Here is a 20,546-nt window from a genome sequence, read left to right as displayed (position 1 = left end):
TTTCTCACAGCTGTAGCTACAAATAAGGTCGAAACAGCTAGTTATTTTCTGAGAAATGCTAGAGAGTAAATGTGTAAATTTCTATGTATTCAATTCTTAAAGAAAAACGGAGAAATTTTACTTTGAAGTAACAATTTAAACTTCACAATTGTTATTAACATTTAATAAAGAAAAACTAACAATGATTGTCAAATTATGGAAAAAGAGAGAAAATACAAATGAATCTAGTTTGTATTGAGAAAAGGAGAACTTGCAGTCAGGTTAACTTTTGAGAGGAAATATGCTCAAAATACGTAGTAATACATTTGAAACTCTTAAGTGGATGATTTCTTACAACACTGACCAAAGAACAAAAATTTGAAGGGGCCAAAAGTGGACAGAAAAATGAGAATAACCACTAAAGGTGAAGTGCCTGGTTATCATGCTACGTAAATTAGCCCAAAAAACCATTTTTTCATTGAGCAAAAGTTACTTTGTGCCAAATAGTATGCTAGGTTTTCAACAGTTCATTCTGGTTCTGTTATCTTGGAAGAGAACAAAATAGTAAAAGAATAGGACACACATTCAAAGAAGAAAATCTATTTCTGAAAGCTAACCTAGTGTAATTACAGTGTGTGTTTGGGAATGTTTGGTCTGTGGCTTTCCTAACTGAGCCCATTGAATCTGGCCCCATAGTGTCCTGAAAATTTATTCTGGATTCTCTGGAGTGTGTGGTGATAGTTATGTTTCTAAGAGTCAAATGACTCTCCATATTTACCTCCTTTTATGTTTGTAGGTAGAGTTAAAAAGGTATCTATAATTGAGAATATTAGTGTTTTCCTGGTTAGTTTTTCAATAAAAAAAAATAACTCCTTAAGCCTTTACTTGTTAATTTCAAACCACTTTGTACATTTTGCTTTATCTTTAGATCTCTTTTGACATGGATGGAAAGCCTCAGGAAGTCTTGTTAGCTACCCGGGGTTACAGAGAGCTAGAACCTGGTCCCTCTGAGGTGCTTTCCAACCTACCAGGCTGCAAACCCAATAATTACCCACTGCCAAGAAATTACGCTTGTGCTTTCTTGGAAGTTGAGTTGGCTTGGGGAAAAAGATATTTAAGTAGAAAATTTTAAAATCAGGAGAATGGGGAGATTGTGTTCTTTAGAAGATGTGAGGTGCCAGACTTATTTTTCAAATAGCCAACTCAGCCTTAAACTAATTATCATTTCTACCATAAACCAATATGTTAGTAATGAAGAAAAATATACTCAGCTATATGGTCTGATGGTGTCAAAAAGAGACCTAACCTGGAGTGTGAAACCTTTTTCAAGAGCATGTTTTTGACCATGACTGTGTTCCAGTCACCTGGGGAACCGGTGAAACGGCCATTCCTGGATGTCCACGCACACGCTGCCTCTTCAGGGGCTCCTCAGGGGACCTGGGTGCACGTTAAGGTGACGGGCTACCCTGACGCATGCCACCAAGCTCGGTGAGCCACAGCCGTGCTTAGCGGGACACAGGCAGACAGGACACGTGAACTGTGATCAGCATGGCCGCTGGACATGGTCCCCCCCTTCCTGCCCATCGCCCGGCTCTGGAGGTCCCTCTGGGAACAGTCCCGTCAGCTCCCTGCGACCGCGCACACAGACCACGGACCAGGCTGCTCCCTCTGTGCTTCGGGCACGTTACCAAGCCTCCCTACTATCACCATCCTCTGTCTAATGGGGGTACCATTAGTACCCACCTCCTAAAGTTGGCATGGGGATTACATCGACAGCTTAGAACAATGCCTGGCATTTAATAAACGGTAAAGAAATGAGAGTTGCCATTATACTTTTAAAAAAACCAGATGCTTTTTAAGACATTCTGCTGATTAATGCATTGTCCAGTTTTTCTTACTTCTTTGCCTAAAAAAGTTGTTGAACTATCTGCTTCTTTCCTTCTTTTGTACCCACCACACTTTGAATATATGACTATGGTAACATCTAGAACACTTCATGTATACGTATTCACACGTTCGTCTCCCCACAACCCACGAGTAGGAACCAGGTCTTATTCACACAGCACAGTAGCTACCAAATGGCAGGCAAACCAGGTGTTTGATCCTATCTACTGCTCTAACACTAAAAGGAAAGTGTTCGGTGTCTCAAAATATTTTTCAGCCTTAACTCTGGGGTAGTTAAGTCAGGCATATGTGCACTGTGTCAGCAGAAGACATAATGTCTGGAAATACTCTTTGATGATAACCACACTGATTTACACTATGAATAAAATTGGATTTACCTAAATTAGCTCTCAGGGTGTTGTTATAGACTATGTTTACTGTTTTCATTATATTTTATGCATCATGTATTTCCTATGACAGAGTCAAAATATAATTGGAATGTGAAGAATCATCATTCAGTACATATTTATATAATACATATCAAATCATAGTTACTTATTTTAATCTCTCTCTCTTGGTCTGAATATGCTCATCAAGTCTGGAATAGTAGCAGGTATCACATTCTAAATTGATTATTTAAATATCTGAAACTTGCATCACCACATTCCCCAAACTGGAAACTCTACCAGGTGAAGACCTGATCTTGTTGGCGTATTTTCAATTTGCAAAGAACTCATACCAATAAAGTATAATTTCAAAGGTAAAACTTTTAAAATCAAATATTTGATGAATGAATTTGAGCTCATATTCAAAGAACTCATATTTATCGAGCACTGGCCAGGTACAAGATCCTTAAACCTTATAAATATCTAGTCCAAAGGTGACTCGTACAGAGTCTGACCTCAAAGAGCTTACAGGCTGGAAGGGAAAGTAAGTATATAATAGTGACTTTCTTCCTGTCCCTTACTGGAAATACTGAGAAAGTGCTAGGGGAGCTCAGGGGAGATGATTGTGGAAGTGGATTATGTGTATGAAATCAAGCTGACCTGGCCTGGGAGACGACTAACCCGTAACCACTAAAACGCCCGACGAACGTTGCTCAGGAGCGCACGGCTCACTCCTGACAGCAGCGCTGACGTGGTGGTGTCTGTCCTAGGTGCTTTCCTTCGTCTTCATCGGTGTGATGTCCATGATGATTCCCCTGTGCAGCGTCTTTGGGGCCCTCATCGCCGTCTGTCTCATTATGGGACTCTTCGATGGATGCTTCATTTCCATTATGGCCCCCATTGCCTTTGAGTTAGTCGGTGCCCAGGATGTCTCTCAAGCAATTGGATTTCTGCTCGGACTGATGTCTGTACCCATGACTGTGGGCCCACCCATTGCAGGTAAATGTAGTGATTCTCCGGTAATTATATTAAGTCAGAGTATTTTCTACTACAGGTCCTAAGTCTCACTTACGTGTAAATATGTTACAATTTATTGGTGATGGGACTTTTTTGTGTGGACCTTATCTGTAATATTTCTATTGATAAGACCAGCTGTAGATGGCCATGTTGAAAAAGTTTGCTAAGGAGTCTTTCTTATCCTTATTTATATCTAAAACACTTAATAAAAATGTGGAACAGTAAGCTTCTGGGCCTTAAGCTTTCACAATTCCTCAATTTCACTTAGTGTGAGGAATGGGAACGCTGTTTCTTTTTAAAAAGAGATGAAGATTCTGAAAGATTTCAAAATATGTGTGCTTTCTGTAAGAGATCATATTCCCGAGAAATAATTAATGAAAAATAACGTTTATTGGAAACAACCCAAATGTCTATTAGCAGATGAATAAACAAAATGTGGTCTATCCATCCAATGGAATATGATTCAGCCATATAAAGGAATGAAGTACTTACTGAGACATGCTACCAGGTGGATGAACGTTACACTAAGAAGCTAAATACAAAGTGTCACATATTGTCACATATTATGTGTCACAAAGTATCACATATTGCATGATGCCATTTATGTGAAATATCCAGAATAGGTAAATCCATAGAGATGGGCAGTAGAGTGGTGGTTGCCAGGGGCTGGAGGGAAGGGTGATTAAGGGGTAACTACTTAATGGGTATGGAGTTTCCTTCTGGTGTGATGAAAATATTTTAGAACTAGAGAGAGGTGGTGGGTGCACAACACTGGGATTGGACTAAATGCCACTAAGATGGTTAATTCTATGTTGTGTGACTTTCACCTTTGGAAATCTTTTGAATGATAGTAGAAAGATGTCTCATGTTGAGTATTACTTGGGTGCCAGTGTGCATTATTATAAGAAGATTTTATAAAATTATGATAAAATTTAACAGTATGCACTGTTATCTGTGTCAGTGAAAGTTCAGCTTAATTCATTCTCAGACCCAGAACAGCACACATCTGGCAACTTTGCCAGTTGGGAACCTAGTCGTGAATCAAGCAGAGTCATTACTGCGAAGGCCAAATACAATTTCAGTTCTGAAGGTCACAGTCTCCTTGTAGGAGAGCCCTCCAGCCCTTCCCTCTCCCACTAGTCACACTATTTTTACACCTCACAAGCGTAGTTTCAAGGGTTTCCAAGTCTACAGTAGATTATGAGCAGCACTTTAGTAAAGTGGTACTTGCCACTAGAAGTCCCTGATAACAGACTAAGAATAAAGGAGGTAGCAGGAAACTTGCAAAGCAGGGAGAACCACACAGCCCCTGGCTCAGCAGCAGGTCTGAGGGCACCGCAGCTAAACCCCAGTAATTAGTGCTCATGGCAATGAAAGGCTCGGGTGTATGGGGAACATTCTGGTCCAGCGGGAAGGAAAACCACCTCTTAGGTACACTGTGTACCGCAGGTTTCTATCCAGAAAGACGGTGCCCTTCTTTAACGTATTGGCGCTTAACTGGACAAATCCTCGACAGTCACACGTTCAGCACGGCCTACTCCCAGGACAGTTCAGATCACTGAGGTTTACAGTGAAAAGTTACAGGAAAAGTTACAAAAGTTTAAAAACACTACGGTAACTATGAAAATTTGGATTTTGTTAGAGAAATTAGATAAAAGGAGTACTCCAAATAATGGGTTCAGAAGCAGAGCCCAAGATCTATTAAGAGTGCCACACAGATGCTCGCATTTTCCTCTCGTGTGCTGACAAACATTAGTATCTTTCCAAAATGTATTTAACAACCGTTTTCTTCCTAACTTAAGAGTTACGTTTCATGATTTTGAATTATGATTTTAAACAGTTTCACATTATTTTATTAAAAATATACCCAAGAAAGCTTTGAAGTGTAGACATTTTGAGGTAAGTGTGTGTGAGAAGCTTCAGCTTGGTGGTCTGTCCACCTCTATGTGTCGGGAAACCCCAGATGGCTCCTGAAGGGTTTTGAGGAAGCCAGAGCTTGGCTGCAAGTATTTCCTCCAGGTAATATCTTGGTATGAAAACCCAGCGGCCTGTAGTCTGTGACAAGTTTAAAGATAGGAGCTTTTCCTTCCTCGTATCAGAAAAGGTTTGTAGTTTAGACACATTTCCTAAAAAATGTCTTAAAGTCTGAGATGTTGTTTGAACTAGCGCTATGAAATTACCAGATTGGGACTAGCTCATCACTGTGACTGGTTTGAGACCCCTAAGGCCACACTTGTTCTCCCTGGTGACAGTTCTTTCCCTTCCCAGGGTTACTTCGGGAAAAGCTGGGCTCCTACGATGCGTCATTCTACCTCGCCGGAGTCCCTCCCCTTATTGGAGGTGCTGTCCTTTGTTTCATCCCATGGATTCACAGTAAGAAGCAAAGAGAGGTCAAGAAAACCACTGGAGGAGAAAAGACAGAGAAAATGCTGGAGCACCAGAACTCTTTGCTGTCAAACTCACCTGAAATCTTTAAGAAAGAATCTGAGTCTTCTTTTAATGTCCAACATACCTCCACCAGACTGGACTTGCTTTCAGAAGTTTAAGCAAATTTTCCTTTTATATGAATTGCAAATTTCTTATTTTTTTAATCACATCCTAAAAACAATAGCACAATAATTGGGAAATAGAACCCTTACTACACAAGAACCATTTTCTGCCACTTAATAGCTGTCTGATATTTTCATGAGTCTGAGGGCAGAGACCGGTACCTGAAAACATGTCTGAAAGTCAAATATGATGAGAATTTGAAGCTACTGTGTTTCCCAGAAAATAAGACCTGGCTGGACAATCAGCTCTAATGGGTCTTTTGGAGCAAAAATGAATATAAGACCTGATCTTATATAATGTTATATATGATAGGGTCTTATAGTAAAATAAGACCGGGTATTATATTAATCTTTGCTCCAAAAGACGCATTAGAGCCGATTGTCCAGCTAGGTCTTATTTTCATGGAAACAGGGTATTTCAGTAAAAAGTACCTTTGGAAACTGTGAATGCTATTCAGCTTCTACAAATATTTAAAAATACCTCAAGCTGTACTGAAAGGTTTGCAATTTGGTTAGGACTGGAAATATTGTTTGTTGTCTCATGTGCTTGTTTTTAATTCTGGTATCTCTATTTTAATGTCTTCTGCTATTTGGAAACTTGTTATAAAATTTAAGTCTCGATTCTAGATAATGTGAGATCTAGCTAAACCTCAAGTTTATGTTCAAGTTGCTTGCTTGCTGTTAAATAAGCTATGAAATTCAGTTGTTCCCACTTGCTCTGGTGTCAGGGCCCTTCTTGGAGTAGATGTTAACAATGTATTCAGAATGAATACATGAGATGAGAAGGATCCTGTTCGTAAGGGCAGAACAGTTAAAAAATCAGGCATTTCTTTCATTTACCTGTGTTCCTTTTGGGTTTGCAGTGTGTTTTGCTCACGTAGCCAAATTCTAACAATAAAATAGAATGAATGAAAGATATCCTAGCAATTTTAACATACAATTTTTCTAACTACTGAATTTGTTAGCGCTGGGACCTGGTATTCAAACTAGTCTTATTGAACATGTATCCAGTTGTAGTTTCAGGCATAAACGGGGGGAAAATTTTTTGTTTGTGATAATAATATCTATTTCTGATAGAAACAGTTGCTCAAATTAGTTTATGAAATTACTGGGTCTTGAAAGGTTAAAAATATTTATAAAGAGAAACAACTCCTACATTTCCAAAACTTTCTGGCAGAAAATTGTATTCATATGTTTTTATCCTAGTGTGCCCCCATAACATGCCCAGTATACTTTCTGTGTATACATAGACAATTGTAAGAAAGCCATTAGAGTTTTAAATACCTAAAATTAAAACCAAAGTCATGTCATGACCCATACTCATGTACAAAGTAGGAACACTTTCCTCATCCCTGAAATTATACTTTAGTACATTTTTGTTTCTTATTTAGGTCTTAAATAGTTAACAACATGCGAAATATATTTAAATCTTAAATATATTTAAATCTTAAATAGGGATGCGAAGTATATTTAAATCTTAAATATTTCAAATGTATCTTGTTCACCTGGGAAAAATGTCCTTTTCTAAAGCACCTTCAAGATCCATCTGTTTCTAAATTCTCTGTAAGAGAAAGTTAGTTTGTTATCTCCCTACTTTACTTTTCAGCTTCTGTTGTTTCCGAAAGGCAAAGTCTGTCCATTCCTTGTCTCTAGCTAAGGATGGAAAGCATATGGATTTATAGTTGCTAGGGGGTGAGGAGTGGCTCGCAGGGGACTGGAGGGAAGTGAGGCTGTTAGTTAAACAGCTAGAAAAACCAGGAATTTTTCCTTTCAGTATCAGCTTCCTTATCTGCAACCTTGAAAGTTCAAAGTGGGAACACTAAATGTGGAATCTATTTTTAATAGGATTTAAATAATTTTGATTGTGAAGACATTCAGCAATTTACTGTCATACACACAGTTGCAACTAACTACTTCCAATGCTTCCATATTTCATACTGAGGAGACTTAGGTAATTTGTTTTTTTGGAAGGGTCAATAAACAAAACAAAACAAAACGCCCCCTACATTTGACCACACTGCCCTTTCATGTTCTTATTTTAAACTTTTGGAAAATGACTTAGAAATGATAATGTAATACATTATTAGGTTCTTCATTTATGCTTGCCCAGTTATAAAAACATTATTTCCTGGTTATTTTCAGTGCTTTTGAGATCAACAAAAACATACAACTAAGACCAATCATCAAACCTGCCATTATAACATTATTTTTTTTACAGTTTTAGCAGACTCCTAAGATACCCCCACTCCCAATTTTACAGAATGAATAATTCTGAAATAGAATGCTTACTCTGTAAAGACCTCCAAAGTATCTTCCCTTTCAAAATTTGGTCGATTTTAGGGGGGAAAAGGTAATAATCTAAAACTCGAAGATTTGATCTTGCTTTGTGAGTTTCCATATTAAAAGAGCAACATAACTTAAGTATTTATAATAAAATTTAGATCTCATAATATTACACAATATATTGCAAATATGTAGTTTTCAGTCCAATGGAATGAATCAAATAGGATCTATAACATCAAAAAAGCTCCATTGTAGGAGACTCTTATGAAGAATTCTGTGCTGTAATGTAAAATTAAAAAGAAAAACTATAAAAGGTACAATGTTAGGTTCCATAAAACGCATATTTAGTAATATGTTTGATACAAAAGTTCTGTAAGTCTAAAGTTCTAAAAGGTCTACAAACGAAGAAAATGAAAAATACTAATATCCATCAAGATGTGTTGCAGACCAAGAAATATTACAGACCAATAAAATATTTTATTTTCCTCAAAGTAAATCCTTTTTAATTTCTGAACAGAGTGTTACTTTGCCATAAAGTGATCTGATGGGCCTAAATTTTGTTTGTTTAATCCAGATACTTTATTGCGAGGAAGAGAATAGGGTCGGAACTCTGTATTCTGTTTTATTATCCTAATTCTGATAAGACTCAGCAAATTCTCACATTCAAAAGGTTGTGGCATCCGAGCCAACAATAACATAAGAAGGGAACAATTACTATTCCTCCTTCTAGAAACTCTGGATCAGATACACTTGTAACTGATGCTCAGTGCTCTTCCAGAAACACTTTGGTGACATTTCACTGCAATGGTTATTATTGGGATCCATCTATTTCAGTAATAAACCACCCAAGTTATTGATACTTTATTCACAATTTATAAATCTCTTTGGTCACAGTTGCAATGCTTAGTCTATAGCCCTACTACAAGACTTGTAATTTCCACTGGAAATTGCATAGTGATTGCATTGTTTCCAATTCTATTCATAAATAGAAACGACCTCATTTACATTTCATGATCCATGTATTATCTGTTTATACATATTTGCAGATAAGCACATGGGCTCTGCCCAAGTATGGAGACACCTTTAATGCTATTAGCTTCAGCTGCTTCTCATACTTTTAAAGTAAATGTACCCTTAGTTGGAAAGTAAACATGTATATTTACTCTTTTCATATTATCTTTATTCTTACCATTCTTTCTCTCTCTAATTCCCCCATCCTTCAAAAATCTGCTGGAGAGGCCAATTAACATCCTCGCTTAGTTCTAAGGGCTGTCCAGCTGCACTGCTTACTGGTCGCTATAGTTTCAGAGGATGGAACCCCACCCACGTTCGTGTATCTTGGAGAATGGCTTGTTCTCAGCCTTCAATTTAGAGTTCTAATGGTCTATATTGAAAAAGGTTTTTTAATTATATGCTGAAAATTTGGAGGGGAAGTCCTAAGTTTCATATAATTGGGTCTCTTGTGCTAACACATAAAACTTTATTTAAATGTTTTGAGGTAAATGCTTTGAGAGAAAAAACTGTCAAGTTCTTAGCATAAATATTTTTGGAACATAATTTTTTTACTTTGATTTTCCTATTCCTTTAAAGTTTCGCCAAATTTTAGTCCTGTGAGCACATCATGGAGGATGGCCTGGAATGTAGTGGGCCTCTCGGATGCAGCTCCTAAGAACAGGTCTTAGCCTGGGTCACACTTCACGGTGAGTCTAGACCAGGGGTGTCCAAACTGCGGCCCGCAATCCATTGTTAATTGGCCCGCAGCAAATTCCAAAAATATATTTAGTTTACTTAAATAAACCAGGTGAGGCTATACATACTTTACCTCGAGTGAGTGGCCCGGCTGTTTGTGTATTTTACCGCATATGGCCCTTGGTAAAAAACGTTGAAAAAAGTTTGGACACCCCTGGTCTAAAGGTACAAGTGGAAAAGGGTAAACTAATTAGCTCCAATTTTTATATATGGAAACAATTTAAATTAATATGTAAAACTTATTTAAACTCTTTAGGAAATTTTGATCACTGAAAACCTCATCTGTTGCTGGCATAAACCATAAGGAGCAATTTCTGTATTAGGTTAGATTGTTGCTTTTTTCCAATGTGTCAAAAGTAGGAGGAAGTTAAACTTTATTACTTTCTTCTTGCATCTATGTTATTTTTTAATTTGAAAGACAAGTGGTGTCTTGGTGAATAGAAAAATGCATCATCGATAAGAGTTTAACTCTTAAAAACACAAACTTCTTGCCTTGTAATCAAAACAAAAACCAATTTGCCATTCACCATGGTGAAGTGGAAGGAGAACACACTACGAAAGGAAGGCTTGCTACTTTACTGACAATCATGAATGCTGCTCAGATTATACTCGCTGACTTTTGTTGATGATTTAGTGTAAGGGAAATAAAAAGACCCTCCAGAGAGAAGTCTGAGAACAGTTCAGGGAACCACAAGGCGGGAGCAGCATCAGACAGCTCCTGGGCTCACTATCCGCTCACGGCCACAGCCAGGTTTATCGTTTATTTGTGGCTAGAGGCTAGTGCTTTGTTTTATCAATATAATACAGAGTGATGGGTTACAATTCTCAAGACTAAAGGGCCAAATGCCTGTAACTAAATGTGAAACCTGCATATAACTTAGAATCACAATTGTTGTACTATCCTAAACGTGGACTTTATCAGATGATTTCTGAAACAATAAAGACCCATGAAACAATTCATTGCCACATCTTGAAGCACTCAAAGAAACCTTGCAATTTGGGACATATATTACTTAGTTTGTCCTTTTAAAAAATTATCAATTTTTAAATAGTCACCATGGATAATCTTGACCTTTGTACATTCACAGAAATCCCCCATGGTACTAGTTTCTTGACAAATATAACATAGGAGGCTACCTCATTTAGGACACAATAGACTTCAATGTTTTACTCGTATGTTGGAAAGACATTGAGAATGAAATGAAACCTTCCTAAGTACTTGATCCTGACAGTCCAACTACCTCAGCTTTCAGGGTCCAACTAAAAGCCTTGCTTAATCAACTCTTGTCTAATCAGAAGGAAGCTAATGGCACTTTGGGGATTAAAAGGCAAGGGAGGACAAGTTGTGAAGGGGTCAGAATATCAGTAGAAGTGCTTAAGTGCGTTGTTCTGGTAAATGGATATAAAAGAACAAAAGAGAAATATTAACTAATGTGCCCTGTGGATAATCTCAAAAAAGGGGAAAAAAACTGAATTTATAATCCGTGCACAAAAATGAACACTTACTAAAATGCTTTACCAGTGGCTTTTCAAATTATACTGGCAGCTTGACGATGAGGTCTTGTTTTCATTTGTTTTCTTTGGCAAGAAGATGGAGGACCACTGACAAGAGATGGTATGCTTGTGCCTTAACAGCTTACATGTGGAACTCCTGGAGGAGGCTCCCCTTTCCTAGTGGTGATGAGTTTTCTGTCTCCCTGGAGTTTTTAAAAATGCTGTTGTTGAGTGTGGCAACAGTATAGGAGTCAACCCACAAGTTTCCAATCTATAAAGATATTTTTAACCTTTCAATATGAGTGCTGTAAGAAGAGTATTTTGGAGTTGAATGTCACTAAACACATGGATAGGAACTATCTATATAAAATAACATTTAGAAATCAAATTTCATATATGATATTATTTTGGAGACTCTGCTATGTATGACTTTTATTCTTTACCAGATAATACTTTTTAGTTATCAGAAGAGTGGACTTTAAAAATATTTTAAATGTGTATAAACACAAACCTTTTCTACTGTGATCTTCCCTAAATGTAGTCTTTTATAGTATGTTCTAATATGCTAGAAAGTAATGGGTAAATGTGTCTTTTATAATTCAACCTATACTGGAATATTAATTCAGGGATGGCGGGCTTGTTATCAAGGTGCTGTATTTTGACCCTAGGCTCTGAACGAGCAGACTGTGTGTATTTGGTGCCTTTTTCCTATCAGAGAAAGATTAGATCAAGATTGGTGCTAAATTTCATGTTCCCTTCAAAATTATTTTTTTCTTTTAAGTATATATAACACAATAGGAAATGTATAGACCCAGCAGTATTGTGTATGTTGCATTTTGTATATGTATGTAAGGGGAAAAACCTCACATACAAAGCAATTATGGAGTTCTAATATTGCTTAGAGGTATGTAATTTTTGTTAACATATAAGGCTTTAGAGTATACAACTCACAAGAAAATGACCACCAAATGAAAACTTCATGATAAACACAGCCCCCAAGGTAAACTGTAAAGAAAAAGTCCCTGGTCAATGTTTCTAGCACGAAGTTAGCTATTCCAAGTATTCTGTAAGTCTGAGGGTATGTGACAAAAAATTATATATATTTTATTATATAGTTTTACATGCACAAATTAACTTTCTGTTGTGCTTATTTAAGCAGATCTTGTAAACTATTTTTCAGGCTGAAATTGGAGTTCTGGGAGTCATCAATTTTAAAACCTGGATAATGAGTTACGTACTTTAAAAAAAAATTCACACTGAAAATATGATCGTTTATCTTTCAGATTTAACAGAGAGATTTAAAGTAGTAAGGACTGTGTCTAGGTCAGTGTCAGCCAATCTCAGACCTGTGATTTATGGAGGGCTCCCAGCTCAGTGGTTGTGGCTGTGTGACACTCACCTGAAATTCCACCCAAAATTCCATGTGGGTTTCTGAGTCCCCAAGTATCTGTAAGTAGGATTCAGATGAAGTGGGGGACCACGCGCTTTTATTTAACCCTGCTGTCTTTATAGACTTTGCCTTAACTCTATTTTCTGATGATTTTGTAAATATACATTAGGAAAATGATACGCGCTATCAGACCATACATTCAGAATCTACTCCTGGATTCTCTGTTAACTGATTGATAATTCTTTTCTACTGTTAACATGGTTAACGTGGGAGGGAGAATGGGGGGCTTGTTAATCAGAAGTTACAGTAGGGTGAGATTAAATATCCCTTTAAGAATAACTTCTGACGTAACTGTTACTATAGTGTGGTTTGAGAAGTGTAAGATTGGACAGGCATTGCACAATGCTTGATGAATTCGCCTTTTGTCTGTTTGTTCTCCTACCGTTTATTTTAGCCTGAGCGTTACAGCTATCACAGACTGAACCCTGCAGTATTATTAAGAGAGAGCTGGGGTATTTTAAGTAGCTCCTAGTATAATATGACCTTTTTCATGCCAACTTATTTTAATGTTTATCTGAAAAGTAATGTTTAAATTATTTTGCATATTTTCAAAGTTAGAAAAACATGCTTTATCTTGGACATGAAAACCAAATTATTCCAAGAGCATGCTGCCCACCGCGGTGTACCGCTGCTTCTCTACCTCCCCAGAATGCCAGTTTTGGCACAGGAGTTGTTTAAATATAGATCTCCATGTGAAATGATTATGTGGGATTTGATCAGTATGCAGTCTTTTAGTATGTGCCTTTAAAAATTTTTATGTTTCTTTTTAAAGGGTATAATTTATAATTGATTTTTATAATGTGAAACTTAATATAGATACCCAAAAGAGCTTTGTAATCATTGGGAGGATAAGATCATTTTATGTGGAACAATGTGATATTCTCAGTAAATACAATAAAAGCATTTTAGCAAATTTCTATATGGCTTTGTGATTGTATTTATAGAATTCCTGAGGAGAAGAAGGGAAGAAAAAGTTACTAAAGTTAAGGACAACAGTCTGTGTTGAATAAAAGAAATAAGCCGTGTGCTTTCTAAGCATCATATATGTGGGTTTGGGTACTGTTATGCATTAATATTTTTCTGAAACAAAGAACAGGGATAGAAATGATCCACAAGCCCTGGATAGTCCAAAATCTATTTCTATTTGACACTCTATTTTGTTGTTGTCGTAGTTGATTTACACTACTGTTTCTTTTACTTACACTGATTATACTTATTAAATTCAGTACTCGGGGTACTCGGTGACCTACTCATTGACAATTTGAGGAGACGATCAAGAACCAGGCTGGAATTGTAAAAAACAATGCATTACTACGGGTTACCCACAGTCGGAGGACGTTTATTATTTGATGAGCCCTGACTACAGAGCAAATCATTATTTATGTTTAAGGGTGCTAAAGAGATTTTTGTATATTAAAGTCAAGAATTTATCACATATCGTTGAATCCAATAATTATTTACATGCCTGCACGTGGGTGCCTGAATGTACAGGCCACTGGAGGGCTTTTGAAAAAACCAGGGAAGAATGGATCTGACAAATTGTTACCCATCATGAGCAAGACAAAATTCATTCTCCTGAAAATCTAATTTTTATGGAAAAAATGAGAAGAATTCTAATCAGAAAAACCTAATTTTTCTAGAGGCATAACTCAATTATCGTAAGTATCAGACTTTTAGGGTTTAAAGTTCTCTCCTCATAGTCTCCTACAGAGGAACCTAAAACCTTAAATCCAAGAGTTCTTCTTTTAGATCCTCAGCTCCAGTGTCGCCAGTGCCCTCTTGACTCCTCCCAGGGACAGGAGGCTCACTACCTCCCCAGCTGGGCCCGTGGCCTCCCATGCTCCCCCCATACAGCTCTCCCACCCTTTACCTTCCTGGTCACTCCCACACATCCATCAGTTAGTTACTCCAGCAAATGGCTTTGGGTCCATGTGGAGCAACTTTCTTTCCACTCACACTGAACAGCGACACTTGGAACCTTGTCATCTCTGGAAATGGCTTCACCTTTGACATCTGAGAGACTAACATCCTTCTCTCTTAGCACAGCTTCCTATCACTTTATTCCCTGCTCCTCACTTCCATTGGCTTTGCTCTTCAACGTGGAGATCACCTCCCATTGACGCCTCCATTCCCTCCCAATCCCCAGTCTATCTTCATTGATCAGGTCTCTTCAGTCTTTACGTTGTTCCCTAACCCTTAACTCTGTCATCTGCAAAACTAATCAGCTCTCTGACTATTCAGCTCACTAGTTGTTCCTGCATCACCTCCCCCCACCCCAATTAAACACTTCCAGCTTCCCTGACTGTCTTCTCTCGTATCATCAGTTTTCCCGTCTCTATTGGATCATTCCTATCAGCGTCTATACATGCTATCACTTCTCCCATTTTGAGCAGCAATGGGGGGAACGGCGGGGGGGCGGGGGGGAAGGCCTCTTTTAAACCCACATGTCCCTTGCAGCTATTGCCTCATTTCCTTCCATCCATTTGAAAAAGAAAACAAAAATTTTAAATGTCTACTTACTCTCTCCCATTTTATGTGCTCCCATTCTCTCTCGAGTCCACTCCACTGAAACTGTCCTTCTCCAGGTCACCACTGACTCCACACTGCTAATCCCCATCCTCCTTCAGTCCTCAGGTGAATGCCCAGCACTGGGGACAGAGAACCAGTTCCTGATTTCTGAGTCTGGCTCCCCACACGCCTGCCTGATTTTCCTCCAGTCCTTCAAGCCGCTGCCTCTCAGTCTGCTTTGCTGGGTCCTGCCCACCTCGTAAACTTTAACTATTGGGAGTACTCATGGCTTAGTTTTTGCACCCCTTCTCTAGTCATCTGCACTCACTCCCTATGTGATCTCATCCTATCTCATGACTTGAATTACATCCCAGATGCTGATGGAGCACGTTCCTCTCCCTTAAACGCCAGACCCCTGTATCTAACACCTCTAACTGGATGACTAAAAACAATCTCTCAGCTTAACACACCTAAAAGTGACCTCCTGATAGTCCCTCCGAAATGGGCATCTTTTGCAGCTCTCCTCCTGTCAGTTAGTGGCGACTTCAACTTTCTGGCTGTACGGATCCCAAACCTTGGAGTTACCCTTAACCTCTTCGCTCACAGCCACTTCCAGTCTGCCCGCAAATCCTGCCGGCCCTGCCTCCAAATTGTACCAGGATCTCTCCCCACTCCGCTCCCCCCAGCCAAGCCATCCGGATCTCTGTTCTCAGCCCTTCTTCCCCTCCATCTATTCTCTACGGAACAGCCAGCAGGATCCTGTCAAAATGTGTCAGATGAGATCAGTCCTCTGCTCAGAATCTTCCTGTGCCCACCCCGCCACCCCCCCCCAAAAAAAGTCCTTGTTGTGACCAGCCAACTTCACACGTCCTGGCACCTCTGGCATCTCTCGCTGTCCAGCCTGCTCTCTTCCTGACCCACTCTGCCTTCTTCATTTCATCCTGGCACGGCTGTCCTTTCCCAGGCTACTCTTCCCCAGCTCTCCACCGGGACTGCTCTGTTCCATCCTTTAGGGCTTTACTCAAAAGCCACTTTCTCTGGGACGCCTTCCCTAACCGTTTAAAATTTAATCCCATTAAGGCTTCATATCCCCCTTCCCACCTTAATTTTTTTTCTCCTTAGCTAGCAGCTATCACTGGCATGTGATATATTTTATTTATCTTGTTTACTGTCTGGCTTCCTCACTAGACTGTAAGTTCACAAGGGTAAGCTTTTTTTCTATCGTTTTATCTCCAACACTTAGGAAAGTGCCTGACATAGAGTAGGTGGTCAATAATTATTTGTTGACTAAATGAATGGTTTCCAAACTTGTCAGCATTCGCAATATGGACTTTCTCTATCTGGGGAACACTTCTCTAGGGAACTTAATTAGCCAGTGCAGCTGGAGCGAGTCCAGTAGCAAGATCAGGACTGGGGTGCACTTGGCTCGCATGGCAGCTCCCGGGCTGAGGAGAGGGTCACAGAGTCAGGAGACTGATTCCATACATGGGCATGAACAGAGAACTGTACTGAAGATAATGGGAAACAAGTTTCCACTATTGGATTAGGGAGGTGCATATATGGAAGGTGTGAAGCTAAAATAAACACTATGGTGATGGACTGAATTGGAAAATGTGGTGTGACTATACATACATATATATGCAGGCGTGTTCATACATATATTTCCTAGCTCTGTCCATTGAGGGCCTAGAACCATCGACATTCCAGTAGCCAGGAGTATACTTCCACGTTCAACCTTGTAACAGCAGGAGATCAAATGACAGATATTTGGCTAAAGAGAAGCCCCTGTATATATTTTAAATCTAAAATATAATGCTAGTATCATGAAGCTAAAGGGGACACTATTGGAAATCCTACATCTTTTAATTTTACAAAGAGAGAAAAGCTTGTCTTGAGTCATTAACCACAAAAAAAATAAAAAACAACCATAATCCCATCATCCAGAGAGAATTGCCATTATCATTACAAATGTATCCCTTAAGACTATATCTTTCTAAAAGTGAGGGAATGCTACACATACTATTCTGCAACATGCTTTTTCACTTAATACTTGTAAATATCGTCACATATTGTATTCGTTGTGACTTTTACTGTTGTTAGTGGTAAAAAGCTTTCAAGCTTAGGAACAAAGGGAATACCACTGAATTTCTTATCCTATATGAACTTCTATTATGAAGCAAATTAGAACGTGCCACCATGCCCTTGCAGTGGCAGCACTGTACAAACAGCTCGGTAAGGTTTCATAACCTTAGGATATCAGTGTCTCACAGCTGTGTTCGCGTCAACGGATGGCGGTGTCTCCTGAGTGGTGTTCATTATTGTTGTTGCGTGTTTTTGTGTGCTGTCATGAGAATGTCTGAGCTTGAATTAGAGTAACAAACACTAAATTTCTTGTTAAACTTGGCAACAGTGGAAGTGAAATCAGGGGCATGTTAGTCGAAATTTATGGGGATAATGCCATGAAGAAAACGGCAGTGTACAAATGGATTAAACGTTTTTCTGAGGGGAGAGAATGCATCACTGATGAAGAGAGGTCAGGGCGGCCAGTAAGGAGAAAATATTGCAAAAATTTGTTGAATCGTTGGCTGACTGTGAGAAGCATAGCAGACCAAGTAAACACTGAAAAGAAACAGTTAGGAAAATCTTAACTGAAAATCTTGGCATGAGAAAGGTGTGTGCAAAAGTGGTCCCGAAGGAGCTCACCAGTGAACAAAAGCAAAGAAGCACTGAAGTTTGCCAAGAACTTTTGGGCTGTGTTATCACTGGTGATGAAACATGGTGATGAAAACCAATATGACCCTGAAACAACGTGTCAAAGTGCACTTTGGAAGTCAGCTAATTCTCCACGACCAAAAACGTTCCATCATTCCAAATCAAGTCAAAACGAGGTTGCTAACCTTTTTTAGATATCAGAGGGATTTTTCATTATGAATTTGTACCAACTGGACAAACAGCTAACCAAGTTTACTATTTGGAAGTGCTGAAAAGGCTGCGTGAAAAAGTTAGACGACCTGAACTTTTGCCAACAGTTCATGGCTCTTGCTTCACGACAATGCACCAGCTCACATGGCACTCTGTGAGGGAGTTGTTAGCCAGGTAACAAATAACTGTATTGGAACACCCTCCCTACTCACCCGATTTGGCCCCCAATGACTTCTTTCTTTACCTGAAGATAAAGGAAATATTGAAAGGAAGACATTTTGATGACATTCAGGACATCAAGGGTAATACGATGACAGCTCTGATGGCCATTCCAGAAAAATAGTTCAATAATTGCTTTGAAGGGTGGACTAGGCACTGGCATCGATGCATAGCTTCCCAAGGGGAGTACTTTGTAGGTGACTATAGTGATATTCAGCAATGAGGTATGTAGCACTTTTTCTAGGATGAGTTCACGAACTTAATTGTCAGACCTTGTATGGTCAATAATGGTGTAATGACTATATATGGTGCCAGATGGATACTAGACTTGTTGGGGGATCACTTCATGTTATATAAATATCTAACCACTATGCTGTACACCTGAAACTATATAATATTGAATGTCAACTGTATTTGAAAAAAATTAAAAAGAATTTAAAAATATCATAATCTTAACACGTTCAACTAGAATTCTTGATTTTCTTTAATTTCCCTGGAGAATTCATGCTTCTTCCTTTTCTATCTAAATAAATAGGACCACTAAACCAGTTGTTTAGGAGACAAATAATCTCTCCCTGACCAAACTTTAGTCAGGCTCTTCTGAATCCTCTTCCCAACAAGGCCTTGACTTTTGGATTTTCATGTCCATCTTTGTATTGCCCAATTTTAGCAAGAATCTCGCTAAGTTGATTTACCCAGAATTCCCCACCCTCGATATCTTATCACACTTACCCTGGTCTGCCTTCAGCAAGAATCCTGTTAGGTTGGTTTAGCCAGAATCCCCCCTTATTTCTGATATCTCCTCTTACTAGTTTTCTGGGTGGCTCAGGTGGTTGGAGCGCCATGCTTCTAACACCGACGTCTCTGGTTCGATTCCCACATAGGCGAGTGAGCTGCGCCCTCTACAACTAAGATTGTGAACAATAGCTCTCCTAGGAGCTGGTTTGCGGTGAGCAGCCGGAGGTTGGCGTGAGCTGCCGAGAGCTGCTGTGTGCTGCCATGAGCGGCCAGTGGGCAACGTGAGCAGCCGGCAGCCAGCGAGAGCGGCTGTGAGCAGCCAAACCATGACTGGCGCCCGACTGCCTCAGCTGGGGGGAGTGCAAGGCTCATAATACCAGCATGGGCCAGGGAGCTGTGTCCTACACAACTGGACTGAGAAACAACGGCTTGAACCGGAGTTGGGGGTGGGGCAAGGCAGAAGAAGGGGAAAAAAAAATAATAATAATAATTTTCTATCCACTGCCTGCCCCTGCCCTTGGCTATAAATTCCCACTTTTCCTTGTTGTATTCAAAATTGAGTCCAGTTCTATGCTGAGGTCTCTGTCTCCACCCCACCCCCCCTTCTTCCGCCTCCTGTGTAGGACACAGCTGCCTGGCCCATGCTGGTATTATGAGCCCTGCCCTCCCCGGCTGAGGCAGTCGGTCACCAGTCATGGGTCAGCCGCTCACAGCCGCTCACAGTAGCTCTCACACGCTGCCGGCCACTCACGCTGGCTGCTGGCCACTGAAGTTTCTTTCCCCCTATTGCAATAGTTCCTGAGTAAAATCTATGTACGGCTTTCACTACTATCCAGCTCTGGTTTCTCTGTGACATAGGTCAAAGTCCTTGAAGTCATTTTTTATATTCTTTCTCTTATATACTCAGTCCATTAATAAATATTATTGTTTTTATCTCCAATATATTTCTCAAATCTGATCATTCTCACCACCTATACAAATCTGGCCTAATCAAATAACCTCCTAATTAGATCTCTGTTCTCTCTGCTCTCTAATCCTGCCCCCTCTCTAGTGTATTATTCTGAGATATCCAGAAAGTCTTTAACATAAGGCCTCCACAATCAGGGACTCTGTTCGCTCCCGGTCCTCATTTTCTACCAACTTTCTCTTCATTCATGCTGCTCCAGCTGCTCTGGTCTTTTTTATTTCTCCAATACACCAATCTCGCTCCTGCTATCAGATTCTTACACCTGCTGTTCTCTCTGGAATGCTCTTCTTGCCTGAATGGTTCCCTCACTTCAGTTAGGGTCCTGTTCAAATGTCAGTCACAGGAGCTTTCCCCAACACTACCTTAACTTAACCCCCTTCCATCATTCTATTCCTTTTATT

General features: G+C 39.4%; 1 protein-coding gene across 2 annotated transcripts in view; it reads left to right on the top strand.

The window, feature by feature from the left end:
- SLC16A10 (solute carrier family 16 member 10) overlaps nt 1-8,386 on the top strand; it is a 101,458-nt gene extending 93,072 nt beyond the window's left edge. Inside the window, exons 5-7 of one of the 2 annotated variants that reach the window (XM_081044457.1) lie at nt 3,020-3,248; nt 5,535-6,024; nt 6,207-8,386. In XM_081044457.1, the coding sequence (XP_080900583.1) occupies nt 3,020-3,248; nt 5,535-5,812 (507 nt within the window). In that variant the 3' untranslated portion in view covers nt 5,813-6,024; nt 6,207-8,386. Of the gene's footprint in view, nt 1-3,019; nt 3,249-5,534 lie in introns of both variants that reach the window. The other variant, XM_081044456.1, reaches the window with a different exon arrangement.
- The last annotated feature ends 12,160 nt before the right edge of the window (nt 8,387-20,546 follow it).

Source organism: Rhinolophus hipposideros (assembly GCF_964194185.1).
Source record: "Rhinolophus hipposideros genome assembly, chromosome: 3".
Lineage (NCBI taxonomy): Eukaryota > Metazoa > Chordata > Mammalia > Chiroptera > Rhinolophidae > Rhinolophus > Rhinolophus hipposideros.
Note: the sequence above shows the minus strand (reverse complement) of the source record. Positions and strands in the feature narration are given on the sequence as shown.